The sequence below is a fragment of the Protopterus annectens genome, chromosome 11.part0, assembly GCF_019279795.1.
Source record: "Protopterus annectens isolate FY-2018-M chromosome 11.part0, PAN1.0, whole genome shotgun sequence".
NCBI classification, from domain to species: domain Eukaryota; kingdom Metazoa; phylum Chordata; order Ceratodontiformes; family Protopteridae; genus Protopterus; species Protopterus annectens.
The window spans coordinates 911,055,196-911,080,692 of NC_056745.1; the positions used below are offsets into that span (position 1 = coordinate 911,055,196).

Genomic DNA, 25,497 nt, shown 5'->3' on the forward strand with positions numbered 1-25,497 from the left:
AGTGGACCAAACACTTACTCTTGAGGCAATGATATCATTATATTTAGTGAAACAAATACCCATATATACATTAGCTATCGATGCGTCTAAAGCATTTGACCGAATTAACAAGGAGTTCTTAACAGCTATTCTTCCAAAATTTAACATTCCTACACAATTCATCCAGTATATTAATACCCTTCACATGAGGGCTTATACCATTTTACAAATAAATAAATGTAGTTCAACAAGAATAGAAATTAATAATGGGGTAAGACAAGGTTTTCCCTTATCACCTCTCTTATTTAATATGTTTATTGAACCATTATTTCTATTAATAAAGCAGAAAACTTTTTACAATGTCCCGGCTTTATTTAATACAAAAATTTCATTTTCTGCCTATGCAGATGATTTAAACATATATTACTCCCTTCCCAGCACAGATTTCTGCAAAATTATAAAATCAATAGATACATTCTCCAAGTTTTCTAACTATAAAATTAATATGGAAAAGTCGATAATCTTCCCCTTAAATACCTTCTCGCAGTACCCCAGTGTATTTACCCCACAGAAAATCAAAATTAAAGACCAACTGCATTATCTGGGAATCTCATTTTATCATGACTCATATAAATACTATCAGGAAAATTTAAGTAATTTATGGCTCACTATACAAAAAGACCTGGACAGATGGGTACAACTTAAGCTTCCTTTCTTATCCAAAGTTGCCATCATAAAAATGAATGTACTCCCGAGATTGTCATTTGTATTCAATGCATCTAACACCCTGATACAAAATAAATTCTTCAAGAACATCCAAACACAACTCTCGAAATTCCTATGGTACCCCAAACCCACCAGAATAAGTTACCAGAAACTTATATACCCTAAGGAAAAAGGTGGTATGGGCCTCCCCGACCTTAGACTATACTATGAAATTTTCAAGTGTAGCAGAATAATCACCATCGCAGAATATAAGAATGATCCCACTAAGTGGTTCCCGATCTGGGTGAAATTATATTACAACTATGTTAGATCATTACAGTTTAACCCGAAGGCACTCCCCTTTTTGAATAAGGACAGCAGGAAGAATTATAGATTACATAGGGAACTAAAGGATGAAATCATAATCATTCAAAATCTATTTGATTCCTTGAACTTACTTTCTGCTTATATGACACTTCAGCCCATTCACCTTAATCCTAACATCAAGTTAAATGATAGGATGATTAACCTAGATCCTTATCCACTGCTGAGGGATAAATCTATAGTAGATTTTCTTCCATTTATACATGTCTCAGCAACTACCATGAGGAAGAAATTAAATCTGCAGCCCAAATATACAGTCATATTAAGACAATTAAAAAAGGCATGTTGTAAATTCTGGGATGGTCTTAATATCTTAGACACAGATATATCTACATGTAGAACCTTATGGGGCTTGTTTCATAGTAAAAAAAATTATCTCGAATCTATATAAAGTTATTATCTCTATTAAATACAATAAAGAATGTATACATTCTAGCTACTGGACGAAACAGGATTCAACGATTACAACCAAGAATATTGCCCAAGCTGTTCAGAAATTCTCCAAATTTATACCCCTTCAAAAACTAAGATATACACAACTTATGATATTAAATAACGCTTATTATACACCTCAAGTGTTAAGTAAGTTGTACCACGAAACGCCAACGAACTGCCAATTTTGCCCTTCCCAAGTGGCAGATATCATTCACATATTTTGGAGCTGTAAATGCTCATACAAGCTCTGGTGTGCTTTAAGGGTTAAGTTAGAAAAGATGGGATACGAGAAAACAACTTTATCATGGAAATTTACTCTCCTACATATTCCTCCTCCAGGAATTAGAAAAAGTCAAATACATGTTTTAATTGCATTGTTTATGTTATTAAAATATTACATCACCTTAAATTGGAAAAATAGGATAGCACTGTCATGGGAAGGTTTTAGGCAAGTAGCCAGAAAGCAATTATACGCACACAAGTATCTGTGATATTCCATGAAGCAGCAGCCGTTACAGAAGGAGTTTTGGAAAATCTTACTGGATCATATTTTGATATGATATTGTTGACAATGTATGAGTTTTATTCCTTTAGGATATAGATGAGATCTGTATATAGTTGTTATTAGTGTGTAGTATGTTTATATATCAAATTTGTATTTGTTGTGTTTGTATGTTATTTAAACCTAATAAAAAGATTTATATAAAACAGTTTTCTGTTAAGTAGATAACTGTCTGATAGTTGTAAAGACAAGGGAACTTTTGAAATAGCTAATAAATATGTATCCTTATCTAGTCCTTAGGAATAATTCTAAACTGCAACTGATTCTTGACCTCTGTAACATCCATAACAATATTAGTGATAGCCATGCATTCAGTACTAATGAATGTTTTTCTCCTACTCTAGAATAAACCGGCATAGAGTCAAGCAGTACTTGCAGAATTTTCTCAACATAAAGATTGTTTCTTAGAACCTAGGCTTTGCAGTGTTCTAGTCTCTCATGCAAGGTGACATATGAGAAACCTGCAATAGCATCTAAGCAATCTCTGAAATCAAGTCACAGGTTCATTGGAGATATCATTCCTCTGTGCATGAAGAAAGAATTCCTTTGATATGTAGGCAAAATAAATTTCCAATAGGAAATTGTTTAATTTCTCCAAAACAGTGTGGCTAACTGTGGACTTTACAAATTAAGCTTGGAGAGGTATTTTAGCACCCTCTTGACCCCAGTACAAGTGATCTCCATATGAAAGTTGGCTAATCATTAGCCTAAAAGGAATGAAGACGGTGTAGAATGTTGACATCCTTTCAAGACAGCTTCCAGCCAAGACACATTAAAATCAGTATAAATGATACTAGAGTAATGCAGTAGCACTTAAACTAGGTATAACTGTATGCTTCCAAATTTTAGACAGGAGAAGATGATTAAGGATAAGAATTGTTAACAGGCTGGTTCCTGTGGTACAGGGTTTGATTTCCTCAGCCTTTATTTGCCTGATCTGTCATTTAATGAAACAGTGCTTTGGGGCAATTGGGAACTTGGGCTAAGTTCATTATTGGTCTCCTGGAGTGCATGCCTAGTAGAAACCTATGAACCTATTTGAAAATTGACTTTACAGCATGGCCTTCAGCTTATCACTATGTATTCCAGTTTTACAGAACCAAGTAACTGTTTAAGCAGCTGGGATAACATTGTTCTTTTAATGGAAGCTGGAGCTGCAAGTTTTTCAAGGCATTGTAGACATATGATATCTTCGGGAAGTTAGACCCTTTTGCTACAAATCTCAGCAATCTAGTTAAATATCTGTAAAGGCATATAAAGCAATGTGGCTGCATTCTGTTTTACTTTCAGATAACAAAAGGCTCAGTAGGTTTATGGCCCCCAGGGAAGGAAAGATTGCAGCCGCAAGTGACAGTGTACAGCATTGTGACCCCAGTTGTTGTTGTTAACAAAAAAAGCTACACATTCACTGCTGTGTATTTTATTTCCTTGGACAGAAACTTTGAAATATTATAGGTGAATTGATGCAAGAGTATGGAATAAAAAATGTTAAAAAAACTGTTCTGAGATTCCAACTGGTTCCACCATTATGTACATTGAGGAAGCTGACTAGGAGAGAGATGCCAATATCAGAAAATGTTGCCAAGCCATTTTTGCAGTAACTGCAAATGGAAGGATCATTCTGTATGGGGAAAAATGCTGGTAATTTAGGTCACTGGTTGATTCTAGTACTGGCGGAGATAGAAGAGGTCCATGACAGTCGTGTTTCTAATGCTGTGTTAATTAAGGGAGACTTGGTTCTCTCCTCAAAAGTCTATAAGCCACTGAATAAAAGGATGAAGCTTTCAGCCTCTCTTGGTGGTTCAGGGACTTTAGGTCTGTGGTCTTTTTTGGTTAGGTTCCCTTGTTTGAGCAGCGGTAGCGTTGTTGCCTCACAGCAAGAGGTTCTCCCGTACGATTCTCGGCTGGAGTGCAGGGAGTGTTTTCTGTGTGGAGTCTGCATGTCCTCCCCGCTGTTGGGCGGCGTTCGAAAGACATGTGTAAATGGGCGTGCCTTCGTTGAAGGTTGGACGTCGAGCTGGCACCTCGGCGTTCATGAAACTCTACTGCCAATCATTAATGGACCAGAGTTCCGCTGTGGCGACCCCTAACCGGGAAAAGCCGAAAAGACCAACAACAACAAAAGTGTGATACATCCCAAAGTGGGTATTGTACTTGGTAGCTGGCCTGATCAATGCTGAGTATATAGGGTAGTGATTACCTCTTTAGACCGTGATGATATTATTTTGGTAATTAGCTGTCCTACATAAAAGGATTTCCTGATAGTCATTGTTATATTATGGTCAAAAGAGAGAATGCTGTCAACCTAAGTACCTAGATACCTGACTGCATTTTCATTTTGCAGTGCTGTAATTTCTATGCAGTATGATGAGGGGATGGGTTGTCTGTCAAAAGTGACACTTTTTAGTATTCAGTTTCAGTCAATTTTTAGTAAGTCAAGAGTTTACTAGGAAGAGTTCATTCTGAAGGGTTTGGATGTCATATGGTGACTTAATGAAAACTCCCAGTGTGTGGTCATCTGCAAGCTTTGTTAGTCAGAGGTCTTGGCTCACTGCTTGGAAACCAGAGAAGTAAATGCTGAAACTGAGAGGTTCCAGCACTGAGCCCAGAGAGACACTTCTGGTCAATTTCATATTTTCTGATGAAGCATCTGTAGCTCACACTGTGTGTGTTCTATCTTTAGGTAAGTTTATTGTCAGTCTTTACCACCAATGAATTTATTTTTTAAAACATTTAGCTTTTGTATGGTGCTAGCATGGGTAATAGTATTTAAGGCCTTGGCCAGGTCAAGATGTGCTTTATGTACTTCACAGCCATCATCTACAGCCTCTGTAACCCTTTCAAAGAAGTTTACCAGGTTAAACAGATAGTCTGGCTTTGGGAAAGGGTGTGTGTGTGTGTGTGTGTGTGTCTGTGTGTCTGTGTGTCTGTGTGTGTGTGTTTTCCATACATGTACAAATCCCTGTAGAGGGGCATCATATTTATATTCATTCATCCCTTATTTATATTCCACATTGTTTGGCAGACATTCAGTTATATTTGTTTTAAGCTACACACTTGTGTTATAATTCACAGTTGTAGTTACACTGCAGGTGGGAAGTGGGGGGAGGTGATGAGAACTACAACAGTCCACTAAGTTAATCAGTACTTTAAGTTTTAATGACATTAACTATTTGGGAATGAGACATCCATTCAACAAATCATTATGTAACATGGCTAACAGTGTAAAATCCATCCAGTCTTGTATCAGTTAGAAGCCAGGTTTCCCCATGTATCTCCAAGGTCAGCCTTCTGATGTTGCAAACCACTGCAACAACCAGATATAAATTGTCCCCATTCTTCTCCAAGTACTCTTGCCTAAATTGTCTTCCTACTGCTTCATCTTTGTACATGAGTGATCCAGTGGTTGATTTTGGCATATCCATTTACCATGTACTTGTCTTATCACCATTTGAATCTCACATTCTTCCCAGAATATACCTTAAATTCGAACCATATGCACCAGTTGCATTTAATCTCGAACTTTCTGTTTGAGCCTGTCAAGAAGGCCCCACACATCTGAGTTCTAGCTGATAAATTAAAACTACTGGTAGACAGCCAACTCCTGAACTGCTTCCTAAAACCAGATCCTCATCCCTGATAGTTTCACATAGGATATTTTAATGATGACCTTTTCTACTACTATTGAGTTATAGCTTTTCTACCACATTTAACTTATTCTTTCCTTCTGTCCACATCATTGTTCACCAACTTCTGGTATTATGTTCTTTGAATCATAAATTAGAGAGCAAAGAGGAAACAGTGGCTGTGATGGCCTTAAGGTTTGTGTATATCACTTGCATAACCTTACTATATCCTATTGAGAAAATAACTAGAGTTTTAATATCTTCATATGTCACACAAAGCATGAAGAAAAGTAAAGTACACACAGCCGTATACGTCCTTGGATTTTGTCTTCCTTCTGTAAGAGCAACTTTCTTGCTGAGCTGCCTGCCTCAGGTTTTTTTTTTTGTTTGTTTTTTTTTTTCATAGCTCATCTTCAGCAGGACTTCAGTGTTATCCTTTATTGCATCACCATTTGCGTCCAGTCCTTCCTTCAAGTCGTGCTTGGGGTCACCATTCATCTCCAAAGACTCTTACCCAAGTTCACTCTTCGAAGTCTTTTGTGAGTCTGAAAAAGTTTTTGGCCCTTTGTGGGAAGAAGATTTTGAAGTACACCAGATACGGTATCAGGAACTGTAACTTCCTTAGGCAGTATTCATGTATGGCTGCTTATAAATTGTACTCCCTTTCTGCGCATCTTGATAGGGAAAGACATTTTCAACTAAACCTTTTTTTCTCATATTTTTAGGTTTTCATTCATGTATACTGCACAGTCCAGTGTCTCTCCTTTTTCCAGAATTCCTGTTATTCAGATATTTCCCCTATGAACCCAGTCCTCTTAATCAAGTTGATCTATGTTGTCCTTTTCATTCTTCCTCACTTACGGTTTAGATCCGAGTCGACTGTATTTACCAGACTTTGGATCCAACTCTTGAGCTCCTCCCTCTACCTATAATGGCCTACTCCATCCCTATTGCTTCGATTCTCTTTTACTACCTTCACAAACAGATGCAAGTTCCACTCTCGAGTGAATTCAGCTGAGTTGTTTTCTGTGAGTTAAATAACTTTTTCTCTCTAGTTTACCTATAAAACTCTTGTTTCTATCTTTCTCCTCCCTGTAGTTGTCACTGGTCATTATGGACTTTTTCTCCTTTTTCTGTACTGTTTTTTATAGTATTTTCTTCTATTGTCTTTGCTGGTATTCTTTTCTCTTTACCCTTTAACCTCAGGGTATGTTTGCTTCTACCATAGTTGGTAGTCCTTTTCTTGTATTTTACCCTTTGTCTGTATCAAAAAAAGTTATTTTCTTCATTTTTAGTGTTTGTACTCTATTACTGCCATTATGTCGGACAAGCCTACAGTGTTTAAAAAATGCACTTGTGGGCAAAAGATCCCAGACTCAGATGACAACAAAGTATGTGTTTACTGCCTTGGGGCCGGGCACTTGGACACGGCATGTAGAATCTATGCCACCTTTAAGCCTAGGGCCGGGCACTTGGACACTGCATGTAGAATCTATGCCACCTTTAAGCCTAGGGCCCTATTGGACAGAAAAAACAAACTTATTTTAAGGGGTCTTCTTCCTTTTTCTTCCACTCTAGGGGCTCAACCCCCCTCCAAATCAAGCAAGTCTGTTCCTTTGGAGTGCCAAAAGCATTCTCCTTTGAAATCCTCTAGGTCTTTGTCAGAGCCGCCAACCAAGACTAGGAGACTCTCAGATCTGACCTCCCTGGATTAGAGACATCATTTACATCCGAAGCCTTCGGGGATCCTAAGGCTTTGGCTCCAGCTGTAATCACAGTTAGTCCACCAGCTCACCCCTCTGATCCTAAGTCTTCGGATCTGAAAACGGGTACTTCCTTTAGGAGTGCAATGCCTAAATATGTTCTGAAACCAATCTTGCCCACCTTGTCTTCTCAGCATTTCCAAACACCTAAGAAGTATTCCGGGTCCCCATCTACCACTTCCTGTAGGTCCACCAGAAGCTTGTCAGAAGAAGATGTGGATAGGATGATGCAAAAGTTTCTCAGAGCTCAGATCCAGATGGAGGTCTTACAAACTCTGTCTCCTATAAAATCCGTGAGTATGCCCATCATAACTAAGACTGTTATTTCTCTTTCTATGCTCCATCCAGTGGTTTTGGGGCCCCAAAATCTGAAATCCCCAAGAGGCTCAGAGCTTGACAGTTTCCACCTCCACTATGACTGTTTCCCTGATTGGTTATGCTCCTATATCCTTGGTTCAGAATGTGTCTCAGAGCCAAAGTGTCGGCGTCTGATCCAAGGGGGGTAGGTTCAGCTCCAGTTTTGTCAGATACATCCTTTCCCCTTGGAGCTCTTGCCATCGACATTCCAGATCTCATTCTTCCCTCAAGGCTGAGATCTGGGTGTGGCTAGATCTACCTTCTTTGGAAGCTTCAGCTCGGAGGAGGTGGGTCAGGGCTTCTCCTGGACCCTCAGCCTTTGAGATGGTGGAAAGGACTTTCTCTCTCCAGAGAGAATTGTTTTCTCATGCTTTGGATTGTATCCCTTTTCTCTCATTGGTTCTGAGCTGTGAGTCAGCCAGTTTCAGTAGAAGAACTTCCTCTCTCTCAAACAACTCTGCAGAACATCCCAAGGAGTCGTTGCCCCATAAGAGAATGTGTAAGAGGAGACATGTAGACTCCCCCATGGAGTCTGTAACAGAAGACATCGATTTTAATGAAAGAAGGGGATTGCCGGATGCCATCTTGTTTTCAGATATTCTAGAGATCCTGAAACAGAAGGGTGGTTTGTTGTCCCAAACTCCCTCTGCTGAACAATTGGTGTTCTTGGAGGCTTTTGGTTCTGGCCCATCTACATCTTGGTTAACCCCACCGGTGGATGAACTTATTGCTCTGGTTTCCTGCCAGGCATGGAAAGAGAAGGATACTGTTGATCTATTCCCCAAGTGTTCTATCACATTTTTGGCCCTACCTGCAGACAGACCCCCACTGGAGCAAAAGAGTCCCAGTTGATGCTATGGTGGTGGCAGCAGTCACTAAGAAAGAGCTAACAGAACAGAGTTACGTCCATTCACTTAACAGGGAGTCCAGAGCATTGGACAGCTTTGGAAAGCAAGTATTCATCTCAGCTGCTTTTGCTCTGAGGTTGCTTAATTACCTGGTGCACTTTACTAGACTTCTGAGAGCTTTGACTAAAGAACTATCAAATACTCTGAGTCCATGTCTGCTGAGGATTTCAAAAGGACTTCCTCTCAACTGGCAACTATTTTATCTATTTCAAATGCTTTGATGAGGTTAATCTCTCACACAGCTGAAGGTACCTCATGAGCAGCCATTTCAGCTATTGCCATAAGGAGAGACACCTGGATGCAGCTATGTGACTTGGCAGAGTCATTTAGGATGTCCTTTGTTAATGCCTCATTTGATGGCGCTTCCTTGTTTGGTCCATCAGTGAAGGATAAGCTTACCCACAGCAAACAAGAAGGAAAGACCCTGTCTGCCATGGGGATCAAGTTTTTTACACTTTAATGGACTTTCTCTCCCACCTGACCAGATAGGATTTAGAAATTCATGCTTCTTTTTATTGCCAAATAAAATAGGGGACTTCGTACCCATTTTGGATCTAAGCAGATTGAACCAGTATGTAAAGAAAGCAAAGTTCTGAATGGTTCTGGTTCAATCCATCCTACGTTTTCCACACAAGGATGATTGGATGTGCCCTGTAGAGCTTCAGGATGCTTACTATCACATCAAAATAGATGATCCAGGAGACATCTTTGCTTTCGGCTGGGAGGCAGTCATTACCAATTCAGAGCTCTGCCTTTTGTACTCACCACAGTCCACAGAGTGTTTAACAAATGCATGGCAGTAGTCGCAGCTCACTTGAGACTGAAGGGATTCCAGGTGTTTCCATATCTAGACAATTGTCTCTTCACCGCTCTCTCCAAGCATCAACTGCAACATACCAAGGACTATTTGCTTCAGATTTACAACAGTTTAGGCACTACAGTAAATCTTGCCAAATCAAAACTTGCACCATTTCAGACCGTGGAATTCATCAGGACAGTTTTGAACACAACAACACAGATAGCATTTGTACCTCCCACCACATTATTTATATCAGACACCAGATACAGGCTATCCTTTCTCATTTATCTCCTCCAGCAAGGTTAGTGCTTCAATCACTTGAGTCAATGTCAGCTGCCATAATACTACTCCCTCTTGTACTGTTCTTTATGTGGGTTCTCCAGTGGACTCTAGCTGTATAGTAGTCCATTCAGTATCAACCCCTGTCCGTTCAAGTAAAACTCACCTTGATTTGCAAGCAACACATTCACTAGTGGATACAATCAGATGATCTTTTTTTCTGGGAAGACCCTTTGTTCTACCAAACCCGGTAGCCACAATGACCACAGATGCCTCTCATCCGGGAGGGGGGGTGGCATTTCTTTGGAAGAACTCTCCAAGGCATGTGGTGCCCCCAAACCGACCAAGTTTCATATCAGTGTCCTAGAGACAAGAGCAATTCTTTTAGCATTGCAGGCATTTCAAAAAACTGTTCTCTTGGCACTATTGCAGTTCAGACAGACAACATGTCTGTAGTCTGTTACATCAAACAAGGAGAAGCTCAATCTTACCCCCTTTGCAGAAAGGCCATGAGGGTTTGGGAATAGGTGATCTCATCAGATCACTTTAACTGTGACACACATCCTGGGAAAACCAACATGCTTGCGGACAACTAAGCAGATCTTTTCTGATGCCTCATAAGTTGCCTCTCAATCAGTTGGCAGCAGATATGATCTTCAGGCACTGGGGCCAACTTTGTTGTAACCTGTTTGCCTCCCCTCTCAACAACAAATACAGCAAGTATTTAGTTCTGATCTCCCCTCAGGGGGAGTCACAGAGAGATGCTGTTCTTCCCTCTTGGCCCTTGGGTGTCCTTTATGCTTATCCTCCTCTTCCCTGATTCCAAGATTTTTGCAGAAAGCAAGCAGGCTGAAGAGCTCAGTAATCCTCATTGCCCCCTTCTGACCTCCGCAAGTATGGTTCCCCTTTCTACAGTCTCATCTTTGTTACCCTCCATGGATGCTGGAGCCTACTGAGGATCTCCTCTGTCACCCGTCAGGGATTCAACACCCCAATATTCAGGCCTTCAGACTGACCACATGATTTCTTCTCTTCCAGTAACAGACAGTCCAGGTTCTCTTCCCCATGTCTTGACATTATTTTGGCTTCCCAAAAAGATTCTACCAAAAAAGTTTATAAAAGTAAATGTAAAAGGTTCTCTATTTGGGCATCAGATAACGAGATTGATCCCTTTTTCTTCACCAATTTCTGCTGTTCTTCATTTTTTGACAACTCTTTTCAAACATGGGGCTAGTTTCTCTACAATTAAACTTCAGTTGGCAGCGATTTCAAATTTCCACACAGGGAATAAATATTTTTCCTTGGCTTCCTCTACACTGTGAAAAGCTTTTATGAAAGGCATTTTTCTTCTGAGACCTCCGATAAAGGATCCTTCACTGCCTTGGGATCTTACTGTGGAACTTGAAGGTTTAACACAAAAACCCTTTGAACAGTAAGACAAATCTGATCTAAAATTTCTGTCATGGAAGACTGTTTTCTTGGTAGTGATAAAACAAACAAACAAACAAAAAGCAAAAACCCCTTATATTGTTTTTCATAAAGATAGGTTTTCCCTGCAGGCTAACCTTTTTTTTTTTTTTTAACCTAAAGTGGCTTCTGAAAATAACATCAACGTATCCGTTCACTTGCCAATTGTCTTTCCAAATTTTTCCAATAAAAGAGAGTACATGCTACACCTCTTTGATGTGCACAGGCAACTATGTTTTTACCTTCACAGGACAAAACAGTTTAAAAGTCAGACAGCTTTTTGTATCTTTCTCTCCAAATTGCCTAGGCCAACCAGTTTCTAAAGTTACCCTAGCTTAAATGGATTATAGACTGTATCTTATGGATTTACTGTCAAGAAGGTATGACATTACCAAAACCTCCCTGAGCTCGTTCAACTACATCCATGGCTACTTCATCTGCTTTTTGGTCAAGAACGTCTATTGATGACATTTGTGCAGCAGCTAAATGGTCCAAGTCTCATACCTTTGTTTCACATTACAAATTGGACATCATATTTAGAAAGAGAGCCTTCTTTGCTTCAGCAGTACTCTGGAATATCCTTCCATGAGGGTCTCACAAGGTCAGTGTAGCTGGGGAATCTGTTCCATAAGTGAGGAAGAATGAAAAGGACGTCAAATGTATAAGTTGTGTACTCACCATAACATGGCATCTTTGTTGCCCATTTTCATTCTTCCTGCAGTCCCCTCCCATGCATCCCCCATCCATTGTTCTTCTGGAAGGACCTATTGGACTGTGTTTAGAACCAACAGTTCCAGGTTTGAGACCTGTCTTTTCTATCTGGCTATGTCTGCTTCTTTTCAGCTATTGGGAAATACAGCAGCAAACTCAAATCTGAGGCAATAGGGATGGAGTAGGGCATTATGGGTAGAGGGAGGAGCTCGAGAGCTTACTACCCAAGTTTCCCTTCTTGTCACTGAACCCCAAGTAAAGTGAAACTAATATCTGGCTGTTTAATGAAGTTCTGACAGTGCGTTTTGCCATTTCTAGAAAAGTTAAATTGACTAAAGTCTTGGTTGCATTAATACACAAGTACCAATGAATTATAATACCAGAAAGGTATTTTTTTTACCTAAGGTTAGAATCATTTCCATCTTAATTCATGTCTGAAATGGACACGTTGTGAAGTTGAAATTATGTAATTAGAGGTTTCTCATATTTTCATTTTGACATTTTACAGGAATATCATCCTCAACAATCCAAAGAAGAGAAACGCTCTATCACTACCTATGCTGCAGTCTCTACGGGATGATATTTTGCATGAAGTAGAAAGCGAAGATCTCAGGGTTATCATTATCTCTGGTATATTTTTTTCTGATTTTCTTTTGTATTTGACATTTTGTTATAGACTGTAAGAGGTTTATTAAAAACTTTTTTTAGCTGTTTCCTGTAGAATGTAAATTTAAATCTGCTGTGTACAGATGTCTGTGTAGCTTTTATGAGCTTTTTTGTATTGTAGTCAGATATTCACCATTCCTTCTGCTTCAGCTACCTTTAAGGTTATATGGGCTGAGTCTTGCCCACGACACAATAACTGGCCAGCTTACAAAAGCTGTGGCTCCCTCTCACACTTCCACTCTGACTGGTGATTGGACAGCCCCGTGATGAGAAAATCAGGAGTCAGAGTGGAAAATCTTCAGTATTTTCTTGCAGCCTTGTGAAGAAGCAGTTCAGAAGCTTCACAAAAGCAGCAGCCTGCCTTTCAACTCTTTTCTGGCAGAGAAGCCCCCTTTGGTGGAACCCTTCAGACAGAAAATATTTTAATGTGTTTATTATATATTTAAAAAATGTATTTGTTTACTTTAAAAAAATGCATTTGTTTAGAGGTGACATCTGTCTGGCATACAAGGCGATCATGGACCTCACCTTGATGGGACTGGTGCATATTCTCACATCAAGCTCCACTCGAGTAACCTGCACGTATGGCCTCAACCTGGTGTGAGACATCAATAGGGCTTGTTGGAGGGACTGATTTGTGTCCCAGAGACTCCCTCATCTATGGAATAGACTCCCTCTTCACATCAAGTGAGTACCTCTTTACCCCTTTTTAAGCGCAACCTGGATAACTGGATGGGAAACAGAAAATATACTCCTAGGATTCCACCTATGTCCCTGCTGGACAGGGGCATTAATTGCTGATTTGTCTAAACATAGGCTAAACTTTTGGCTAGGCTTATAAGGGCTTCAGATCCAATAGCCTGGTAACTTCCTATGATTTAATTTGTATACATGTCATGGTCGCTTTAAGAAACCGAGTATTTCTTAACTAACATCTGTTTCCTATCTCGGACCACTGTTTTTAGCTTCAGCAAGTGTGGGGGCTTATTTAATGTAGACATTTACTGCTTATGCAAACTTAATTTTGTTTATAATAAAAGTTTAGTTGAGGGCAGTGTTTCATTTGGGCAGGTATGACGACAGGGCATGTAGTGCTTGTGATCCTGCTGTGACAACTTACCTGCCATTTATTTCTGTCAGAAAATTTTACTACTAAGGGGTTTCTGACAGGATTTTTGTGTGCTGCTTGTGGATTACTGTGTTTGGGGTACTTTATGAGTAAATGTAAGTGTGCATCTTGTGTAGGGTTTTGACAACTTGCATGGATGCTTACCTTGTTCCTGCTGGTCCAACTACTGCAGTTCCTGAAAGGAAAGAAACAGCTTACCTGAGAGCCCTTGCCAACTACATAAATTCAGCCTGTCTCTCAGTCACCCTTGCCAACTACACAAATTCAGCCTTTGTCTCAATGGTGGGTCAAACTGCAGTCATCATTTGTTGTTCCTGAGATCACTCCATTACCTCTTCATCTTCCTGTGGTGTAGTCCTTTCAGTCACCATGAACCATGGGTCAGCCACATCCTCTTGGCTGTTCCATTCTCTGAACCACCCATGGTAGAGCCATCTTTACTGAGATATAGAGTTTCACTGGGGGATGCGATAGAATGTGTCGGGGGTAGGAGACCTCTTGAAGGGGCACACATTTCCACTCCTAGCCAGTCACAGAAGATACCTGTTAAGACAAAAATAAAAGGTTAAACATTGTTCACCTGAGGACATGGTATCTATAAATAGAGTTGATTTTCTTTCCTTACCTAAGAAATTGTCACAGACAGTCCATTCTGGTATACAGCCTTCAGTACCTGTTTAGTAGGTCAATTGAAATATTCCTGAGGAAGACAGGTCAGATGAATCTGATATAGACAGAGACAAGGCTTTGTCTCCTACAGATTCTCAAGCCCAGTACTCACAACTTCCCTTGGAGGTAATTTCTTTTCTCAAATCGTTGCCAGGGTGAATGAGGTATTTTACGGAAAAAATGTATCTCCCACTGTTTTGAGGAGATTTTATAATATGTTGTAAGTAGGTTTGCCTTATTCCACACCTTTTCCTCCTCTAGTGCAAGCCTTGGAGGAGGTATATTATGCTGCCTGTAACCAGTCTGATTCACAATCTTCACTTCTCATAAAAGCAGATAATTTAAGAAACTTCGTAAAATATAACAAAACAGTTATTTTCTCTCCTTAGTTCCTTTCCCCTATGGATATAGAGAGGAAGGTTTTGGAACATTATTCTTCCGCCTGGGCACATAGAATTCTTAACTGTCATTAAATATGTGAAAGCTTATGCCTATCTTAATCTTAGTGTTTTTCACATGTCTCTAGTATCTAAACATGCCTTAAAGGTATATTGATGTTGGTTGAGAAGGTATACCTCCTACAAATTCAGAAGTTTTCTTTTGAAAGAAAGTCTGAATTTTTGACTTCAGTTTTAGAGGTAAAAGTTTTATGTGGCCTATCTGCTACTCAAGTCCACAAACAATTTGACGAAAGAGGCAAATCAATTTAGGGAGTTTCCAAGATTTTTTTTGCCTCCCTTTTCAAATGTCTCACATCCTCTGTCACACCTAAGAAAAATAAAGATGGCAGGAGGGGAACACTTCCAAAGAGTTTCCTTTTCAATAAAGGGACAGTATACAACTTCGGGATGGCTGTGCTACCATTCTTCTTTCCCCCTCCTTTTTGCCTCAATCTCTTAAAGCCTGTCCCAAAAAACGTGTGTTCATTTTCCTTTGGCAACAGATTATGGCAACTCATTGGGAGTTGAAGATGGTTCAGGAGGGATACATTTGGCACTGGGTATAAAAACATCCTTTAAAGGGGGTTCATCTCCACCCTCAGAATCGAACAGAATTTTTTCCTTAGGTTCTTCAGCTTTGCTCACCCTGTGAGTCATCAAACCAGTGTCGTTTATTCGTTGGACAAAGGTATATATTCCAAAATGCTTCTGGTGCCAAAGAAAGAGCCTTATTGGAAGCCAGTTTTAAATATTTCCTTCCTATTTCAGTGTGGGGAAGTCCCAGTATTAAAGATGTCGATCCATCACAGTCTTATGCCTCAGGGATGCGTTACTGTAACATGGGACGTAAAAGATCTCTGAATTTCTGGGTTTGGGTTACATTATTAGATCTTTGCATTAACCTTTGGATTATCTGCTGCTTCAAGCTGGTTTACAAAGTGTCTAGCTCCAGTTTTAGTTTACAGAAATAAGAGACTGAATGACACTTGTTTTTCTTCCTTATTTGTGTGCCTTGCTTTTTTTGCAGAGTCTTCAATGTCAAGTCCTTTACATGGATTTCAACTCTGACCAATCTGAAATTACAGATAAACATTAAGAAATCCTAACCCATTTGAATATGCAGATAAATATTAAGAAATCCTCTCTGACCACTTTACACAGGATTGTACTTCTAGAATGTTTTATAGGCATTCCACAGTAAAAAGGTAGAGTTTTATCTGAACACCTTCCTTAGCTTCTCAGTCCATTCTTGGACTTCAGCCAGAGTGTATGTCATGATTCGGGGGTTAATGAATTCCTCTCGCCAGGTTCTACATGAGAAAGCTTCTATGGTATCTAAAAAACACATGGACCTAGCACTTGCATCCTTTAGATTTTCAGATAACTATATTGGGCTTTGCATTAATGGAACTGTACTAACAGAAACTACAAGGACAGGCATTTACTTGTCCCCCAGTTTCTTCTCAACCTCCAAGTCAATCTAACTAGCAGTGCCTCAGAATTTCCTTGGGGGGCAGTTCCTAAGAGGGTAAAGGTACAAGGTCTATGGAATTCTTCAGACATAACAAAGCTTGTAATTTTGAAAGAGGTGGGCTGTCATCCATGCCTTTTAATCTCTGTCATGTATGGCTCCCTAGACCTATCCTGATGTTTACAAGGCTACCTGTGTTCACTTGGAATTTAGCTCTTCAGCATTCTATAACCATCCAAGCATTCTGCATTCCATCAGAGCAAAACATGGTGACAGGCAAACTGAGCAGGACCCGAACATATCCTCATGTATGCATTTTGCATGGGGGTTCTTCCCAGGTGTTGATCTAGTTCTCAGACAGATCTGTTTGCCTTCTTAAAGAACAGACAACTTAGCAAATGTTTTTTTTTTTTTTAATTCCCTTGCAGGGGAATGTTTCTTTATGCATTTCCACCTTTTCCAATGATATCCAAGGTAATTCTGAAGATTCAGAATGACTCTTCAAAAATATTTGTGGTGACCCCCTTTTGGCCTAGGACAATATTAGTTCCCATTTTTGTGGAAGTGGCCCAGGGCAATTAACACAGGCTTCCTCACTATCTGGATCTACTTACACCAGACAGGGAGTTTGATGCACCCCAATCTAAAATATCTTTGCCTGGGTTCTGAAACCTTCTAGGCACCTCTTTTTAGAACACACACAGCAGGTACTAAAGGAGGCAAGAAATCCTGGTATTAGAAAATCTTATCTTGACATGTGGAAGAATTTTCTAGTTGGTGCCTACCCAATAACCAGGGCCTTATCTTGGGAATGTACCATTGGTGCTCAAATATTTTGTGAGTTACTAGCTTCTGATTTTGTCAAGGAACATCTTACTACCGCCTTAGTATGTCTGCCCATGGATCCTTCTCTTCCTTCAAAGTTTTCTTTGTAAAATAGTTTCTGATAGGAGTGTTTCACTTGTGATCACTTTGCAGACATGTTGCTCTTTCCTTGGATTTTAACTTTCTGCTGTAAAAGTTAATCACATCTCCATATGAACCTGCAAATCAGGCAGATGTAAGGATGATTACATAGAAATCTGTTAATCTCTTTGCTTTGACTTGTGCAGGATAAGTATCTGAGTTGTATGTTGTTTTACTGAGTAACCTCTATATGGTCTACTTTTGGGACAGAGTTTAAGTTAGAATAAATCGCTCATTCATACCCAGGGTTGTTTCAGAGTTCCTTTGAACCAGGCCATAAATCTCCTAGTGTTCTATCCTAACCCTCACAACCATGAAAAGAGAGTCCACATACTGTGGACATTCATAGGCAGCTTGTGTGCTATCTTGATAGAAATAGTTCCTTTAGAAAAGCAAATCCGCTATTTGTTTATGTTCGGAATAAGAATGGACAATCTGTGCTAAATGGATAGATGATTTCCATTTGGCTGTCCTCTGCTTTTGCTGTTATACTCACCATGATAAACTAGTTCTAAGCAATATTAAGGCATATTCTACGAAGGACTTGTCTTCTTTGATGGCATATTGGAAAAGGATGGACTCTAGAGTCAGCTACATGATCATACGTGTGTAGCTGTACAAGTAACTGCAGTCTTGATTCTTTTGCCTAGGTCCATCTTTGACTTTGCAAGGACCATTCTTCATGAGCTCCTGGATCCATATTCTTTATCCTCCGAGGTTAGATAGGCTTTAGTAATCAACACATATAGCCTATAGACTACTGCATTGGTGGGAATGATGAACGTAATCCAGTTTTGTAAGTTGCAGATGTTCTTCGTGTTTCACTGTTGCAGTCATCACATTTGGGTTATCTGCCTGCAGGTAGCCCTCAGTCGGCCTGAATACCAGAGTCTTGGGATTTCTGCGTTGGATGCTGTCACTTCTTCCATAACATCAGGTCGTCAGGGGTATAAAACATGCAGCCGACGCCATTACATCAGTCTTTCTTGCCGTGCGGTGCCTGAATTAGAAGCAGTTCACAAGTGCCGGTCGGCCACCTTCTGAAATTTTCGCTTTTCGAGTTTCAGTCCTGAAGTCTTCTAAAAGATAAGTACCCCGTTGGGGATCTTTTTTTCTTGTTCTAACTAATGTCAGAAAAAATTAATAATTGTCTTGCCTGTGGAAAGCAAATACCTCACAGAGATTTTCATTCTTACTGCGTCACCTGTGTAGGCCCAGACCACGACATCCCTCGGTGTTGGTTCAATGCCTGAACTATTTGTTGTCGGGCTATTTTTGTCGCTAAATTCTTTCGCTCTCGATCTCCGTTTTCCGAAATGGCTTCGATAAGCCATCCAACTACCGATCTTCTGAAAAAACGTAAGGATAAAGACAGAGACAGACCGCATAGGTCCAAAACTGCTGATGACGCTACCGTTAAGCTAGTTGCCAGTCCGCCGATACTCAGTGAGGTGCTTTCGCAGCCCCTGATACCTGCTTCTATAGATTCGCAGGCCTCTACTGAGACCATTCAGAGTCCGGTATGCCGTGAGGTGCTTCTTCGACTATGGAACCTGCAGATGTCTCTACCTTGGATGGGTCTGGAGCCGCTGTGCAGGCACTGGCTTCTGAGGGTGTATTCAGGCCTTCCGATTTTCATATTAAACCGATGACTTGGTTTAAAACCAAAAGTACCGACCACCTTGGATCCTGGGAACTACCGCCCCATCAGTCTGACGAGCCTGATCTGCAAGGCCATGGAACGTATTATCATGGAACTTATAAACAAAGACATTGGCAACCTTAAAACACTGGACCCCACCCAGTTTGGGTTCGTGAAGGGCCGATCTTGTCTCCTGAACCTCATTGACGTCTTTGAATCAGTCTCCAGAGCCGTGGACAAGGGTAAGGCACTCACCACAGCCTATTTGGACCTCGCCAAGGCCTTTGACTCCATCTCTCACTCTGGAATCATAGATAAACTTGCTAAGCTGGGCATTAATCCCTATGTCACTTGATGGGTTGCCAACTGGCTTACTGACAGAACCCACACTGTAAAAGTAGCTGACTCCAAATCCAGCTCCAGACAAGTGGAGTACCTCAGGGTTCAGTCCTGGGACGTCTCTTGTTTGGCATCTACATCTCTGAAGTACAGGCCGACACTAAGGGACTCTGACTAGCAAAGTTCGCAGGTGACTGCAAACTGGGAGCCATTATTGAATCCCCAAATGATCTTGATACTCTACAAAAGGGCCTTACAGAAACAGATGCTTGGTGCCAGAGCCATGGGCTCAAGCTCAATGCCTAGAAATGTATAGTTATCCCCTTTGGAAAAAAACATGTATCCATGAATTACCACATAAGTGGCAGTACACTAAACACCAAAAGTGTGATAAGAGACTTAGGGACACAGGTGGACAGTGGTCTCACCTTCAATAACCACATCGCCACAACAGTCAGGAAATCATTCTATGTGGCACACCTCATCACTAAGGGCTTTTCATCCAGAAAAAAGGAGGTCATTGTCCCACTGTACTCATCCCTCATTAGACCCACTATAGACTACAATGCCTCATTTGGTATGTACCTCTCAAGACGTCTGCAACAACTGGAAAGGCCGCAGAAATACCTCACTAAAAGAATCACAGGCCTAAAGCAGATGTCCTATGCTGACCGCCTCAAAAAACTCCAGCTATACTCTGTCGCATATTGTCTACTCTGAGGCGATCTCTGCTTAACATACACGGCCATGTCAAACCCAGAGCTGTTGGACATACTACACTTAAAGAAATCCCAATCCCGCAGAGCCACACACTCCAGGGATCTAAACCTTGTCATCACAATAAACAAAACATGCTGGAGGGATAGGTTCCTGACCCAGAGACTCCCCAGACTCGGGAATAGACTGCCCATATGTGTCAAGCAGAGCACCTCTTTGGCCCTCTTCAAAAGGAAACTTGATGAGGAACCTTGATGATTGGATGGAAGAAAGGAAATTCACCCCAGGGATCACGTCAGTGAAATAGTGTGAGAAGAAATAGCCAGGGAATTGTTATGGCTAGGCTTCTATAGGCCCTAGGGCCGATAGCGTAGTACCAACCTATGAACCTATAATTTCTCAGGCCTAGAGTTTGCACTACGCCTAGGAAACCGACGACCAAAGCACATTCTCCGGCCCACATGCCACAAAAACAAATGCTTAGAATGGCAGAAGACCTTATTACTTTAATTAGAGGAAGTCAGCCTTCCCCCTCAAAAAGACCAAGAACTGAATTTCCTTCTGATTCTTCAGATTAGGAGTCTGATAACTCTGACCCTTCTGATTACCAGGACATACCCTTATCTACCTATGAGACACGATGAGACCATATGATTGACATTTGAAATGTCGACCATAGGGAACTGGCATCACACTACAGTGCGGAATGGAAAGATTTCCACTTCCGCACTGCAGTGCGATCTCGGAGTTGGTATATTAAAGTTACGGGGTGTGTGGGTGCAGGGGGGCGAAGCTTGTGTTGGTGTTTTGTGTTTTACTTGAATGGTCGAGATTTCTAATGTCGATCATATGGTCTCAGCCATATGAAAGTCGACATTTTGAAATTTCGGCCATATCAAGTAGACCCATATATATATATATATATATATATATATATATATATATATATGGGTCCCTGTCATTTGATCGAAAACACACTTCATCAAACTGTGTTTCCACAGACACACTTTGGCAAAAGTGCATTTTATCGAAAGTGCAGTTTCGCTAAAAAAAAATCACATAAAAAAGAAAACAAAACAAATCACATCAGTGTTATGCAGGGGAGGGCAAGCACCCCTGCACTTCCCATGTGGGGGGCTGTGCCCCCACACACACCCTACTTTATTATTCTCACTCCAAGATCACACTACATTGGGGAAAAGGGAATATTCCCTTATCCCCACTGTACCACGATGTCAGCGATAGTTTCGGTAGTTGTAAATCAACACTATACGTTGATTTACAACTAACGGTGCATGCAAACTGCATGCTTTCTTTAATTTTCTACTCTCTCTTTAGTGAAAGTGCATTTTCGATAACATGCACTGATGAACCATGTTTCGACAATGTGACTAGACCCATATATATATATATATATATATATATATATATATATATATATATATATATATATAATATACACACACACACACACACACACACACACACACACACACACACACAAATACCAAAGTGGAGGGGGAACTAGGGCAGAGCCTTGTGGCTTGAGCCTTCTAGGGGGCAACAAAACAGGTTTACATAGAAAAGATCACAACAAGATAGTCAGACTTGGCTCTGGATGGGGTAACAAGCAAATTGCAGAAATTTTGTTAGGACATGATCAAAACTATTAACACCTCTGGTGGGTAGGTGGACGATTTGGTCAAATGCATTAGCATTTACAAAGTCTAGAAATCTCTGGGAATATTTGAAATTTTTGCAAGGTTGTGTAGATAGTTGAAGTCCCCAATAAGAAAGGGACTTGATTTGACTACTAAATTTACTAACTAGTTAAACTATTCTGCATGCTCAGAAGGTATCACATATGGTGATCTGTAACTGGCTGTACTGTGGAAATTAATTTTATTGAGTGTAACTAGGATTCACCCGATTTCAGATGTGTATCATGGGAAATCTGGTGAGAAATTATGGCATTATGAATAAATACAGATACCTCCCCCCAAGTTGCCAGTGGATTTGACTATATGATAGCCAGTGTAACCTGAAATGCAGGGACTGCTGTCACTACATTGGAACCAGGTTTATGTAATTACAGAAATGCTGATGTCCCTGTTGTTAAGGAAGGCTTCAAGTTTAGAAATTGTTGTTTAGGCTTCTGGCTTTCAGCAGTACTACCTTGATGTTATCCGGATTGGGTTTGCAATGTTGGGATGTCCATCAGGTAAACACTTCCTAAAACTGGCACTATGGGAAGAGCACAGCTTTTAGCCAATGTGTGAAATCCAATGAGAAGTAAGTGCAGGCTGTCCATGGGAAAGCAGATGAGTCTGTTACTCATTTCACTTTCATCCCATGCAGATATGCACTGAATCCTTCTAGAATGACACCAATTTACTAGCCAGTTATTGAAGTCAATGATTTTATCCTTGAAGTTGAACAACATTCTTTGTGATGGTAAAATGCTGTTCAGTGCATTTTCCAAGTGGTGCAGTGCCTAAGATCATTCACCCCCAACTACAAGGTCTTAACTTTATCTTGGTCAGTGCAGGGATCGAAGAGCCCAACAACACTCCTAATCCTTGTGACAGAGAGGTAACTAACATTCACCCTGTCCTTAGCTAACCTGGTGGGTGTTGTGTCTGTATGTCTTACAGTGGAGTCACCAGAAATTAAGACCTGTCTGGGGTGTGCTTCAGGTGTATGGGATCTTAAGGATACAGGCTTGTATAAGAGAAGGTATGAGTATAGCACTAGTGTTTGTACTAGATGGCTGAGGTAAACTCTGAGTTCTAGGAGGCTTAGATTAGGATTTCTTTACTACCTCAGCATATGTGGAAGTAATGTTTTAGAAATGTGGTAATACAGTGCAAGTGTGGTTGAGGTACTGTTTATTGACAGTGGGTTGGATGGAGAGATTAGGCTCCAGTTTAGGTAAATAGGTGCATCTCTCACAGATAGAATCAGTATGTGTGATAAGAGTGTTGTCAGTAAACATCAGGCAGTTGCTACACTGCCTCAGAAAATTGAGTACTAGCAGGTTCGTTAAGGAAGAGGTTAAAGCAGACTGGGACCCGTTGTGATAGGTATTGCTTTTTTCGTTCCTTTTTGGGGGGGCTGCTGCTATTAATTGCACAGATAACAACTAATTATTATTAAGTGAGAGTATAAGGTGCATACATAGATCTAAAATCAGTGAAAAACAGTGAAACCTGAGTACTCACAAATAGATATCCAGCTTAGTTACAGTAGTGGGGATGGGGCAATTATGCTATAAATGTTATCTAAAGAAAATTTGCTTACACTTGCAATTAATTGTGAGTACTTAATATGGGTCTACTGAATGTAATTGAAAGATAAATCACTTTTTAAGGGGAGCACTTCCTCAAAAAGATAGTTTTGTGCTTATTTAAAAGTTCTAGGTAAAGTAGAGTGGGAGGGAAATTTGTGGTCAGATTAACATATTTTTACAAAATATATTTTCTTTCATGAAGTACTACTGAATTTTATTTCTCTTATTTGGCTTATTACAAGTGAAAACTAGCCACACTTGAATTTTTGTTTTAGATTGTTCATTTTCTGGCTTGTGTTTCAGTTTGATTCTGTGAGAGTTTAACCTGAAGAACGAAGAAATGATTTCACAGATCTTAAACTGCTTGTGATATTTAATAAAATAACTCACAAATGTCTGTGCTTTTACTTCTTGGAGATTACTGAGAGTACTGAATATTGGTGTGCTAGTCAGAATAAACCATAAAGAAAAACTGAGGAAGACTGTGGAAAGCCAAAGACCAAAACTGCCAAAAGTACAAGTAACAAATTCCACCTGCACAAAACAGACTCTAACTCCAGATAGGAAGGCACACATCATGGATAAAAATAAACCCTATCTGTGGTGTTTTTTATCTATGTTGTGTGCCTTCCTATCTGGAGTTGGAGTCCGTTTTGTGCAGGTAGAATCTGTTATTTGTACTTGTGTTAGTTGTAATATTGGTTCCAAAAAGATAACTCCTATTAAAGTTAGCTTCTGAAATATCTTCTAGTGCCCTGTGGACCTTGGCTGGGGATGGATCTTGAAATGAAAAAAATAATGTGTGTGTATAGTATGCCTTCAGAAGTGTGGGGTCATTATAATCTTTCAGATCCCATTTTTGTCTTTTATCAGTTAAGAAATAGACAAACCTACATTAACAGAAAAGAAAACAAACCATATTAACATTTTTCCATTTATATACATTATATATCACACATCTTTTCTGTTTTTTTAATTATCATCAGTGCAACATCATATAAATTGCTGAATTCCTACCTTCCCTTAAACCGAACGCCTTCTCCTAAACATTATTCTGCATGCATTGCCTCCTCAGAAGAAGAAGTGCAAGAGGAAGCACATTGACTCCCCTGAGTCTGTCACTTCAGATACAGACTTAGATGAATCGGAAGGGTCCCCCTCTGAAGATGTTTCCTTTTTGGACATCCTTGTAATGCTTAGGCAGAGGTGGATCTGGACTCCCCTAGCCCCTACCGAGGATGAGTCTGTTCTCCTGGACGCATTCGGTTCCCGACCTTCCACCTCCTGGGTTTCTCCTCCTTTCGACCCACTCATGTCTGTGGTGGCTCAAAAGGCTTGGTCAGCTCCAGACACTGTGGAACCACCTCCGAGGAGACCTGACAAGTTTATTACAGCCCCCCAGGATAAGCAATTCCTTTCCAAAGGTGTGTCCGATGATTTCATGGTGGTAGCAGCAGCCACCAAGAAAGAGTTGGCAGAAACCTCTTCATCCCCCTAACAAAGAGTCTCGGACGATGGACAGATATGGAAAGCAAATGTTTGCTTCAGCGACCTTCTCGATGAGGTCCCTGAACTATCTATATCATTTTACTCAACTTCAAAGGGATCTCCTGAATGAGCTTGGAGATGCCCTTCAAGATCCTACATCTGAGGGAGTACAAGCCAAAGTAGCTTCCCAGATGGCGACTCTTAATTCTGTAGTCAACTCCTCCATGAGGCTGATTTCCTATGCAGTCAATGGAGCGAGCAGAGCCAGTGGCACAGGTGTCACCCTCAGGAGACATGCTTGGATGTGGCTGTGTCAGCTTGTGGAACCCTTTCAAGCATTCTTCACCAATACTCCCTTTGATGGCTCCTTTCTCTTTGGGCCTCAGGTGAAAGACACGCTGACCAGGTGTGACCAAGAAGGCAAGACTCTCTCTGCCATGGGAATCCGTTTTTCCACTCCTTCTAGACCTTACCCCAAGGGTCAGAAGAGTGGGAAGATGTGGTTCCGGAAATCCCAGGGATCCTTGCCTGACACACGTGGTGATTTTTCCTCCAGAGGCAGAGGGAGAAACAACAATAACAGACTCCGCCCTCATGGCAGAGGGGGTCCGCAGAACCAGGGTGACAGAGAATCCTTTGCACCCATGTATGCTAACACTTTTATGGGTCTAATGGAATCTGAGTGTATCTATACACATTCTTTTGT

General features: G+C 40.5%; 1 protein-coding gene across 2 annotated transcripts in view; it reads left to right on the forward strand.

Annotated features, from left to right (window-relative positions):
* ECHDC3 (enoyl-CoA hydratase domain containing 3) overlaps positions 1-25,497 on the forward strand; it is a 351,543-nt gene that overhangs the window by 60,665 nt on the left and 265,381 nt on the right. For both annotated transcript variants that reach the window (XM_044088305.1, XM_044088304.1), the window contains exon 2: positions 12,484-12,605. In XM_044088305.1, the coding sequence (XP_043944240.1) occupies positions 12,484-12,605 (122 nt within the window). The remainder of the gene's footprint in view (positions 1-12,483; positions 12,606-25,497) is intronic.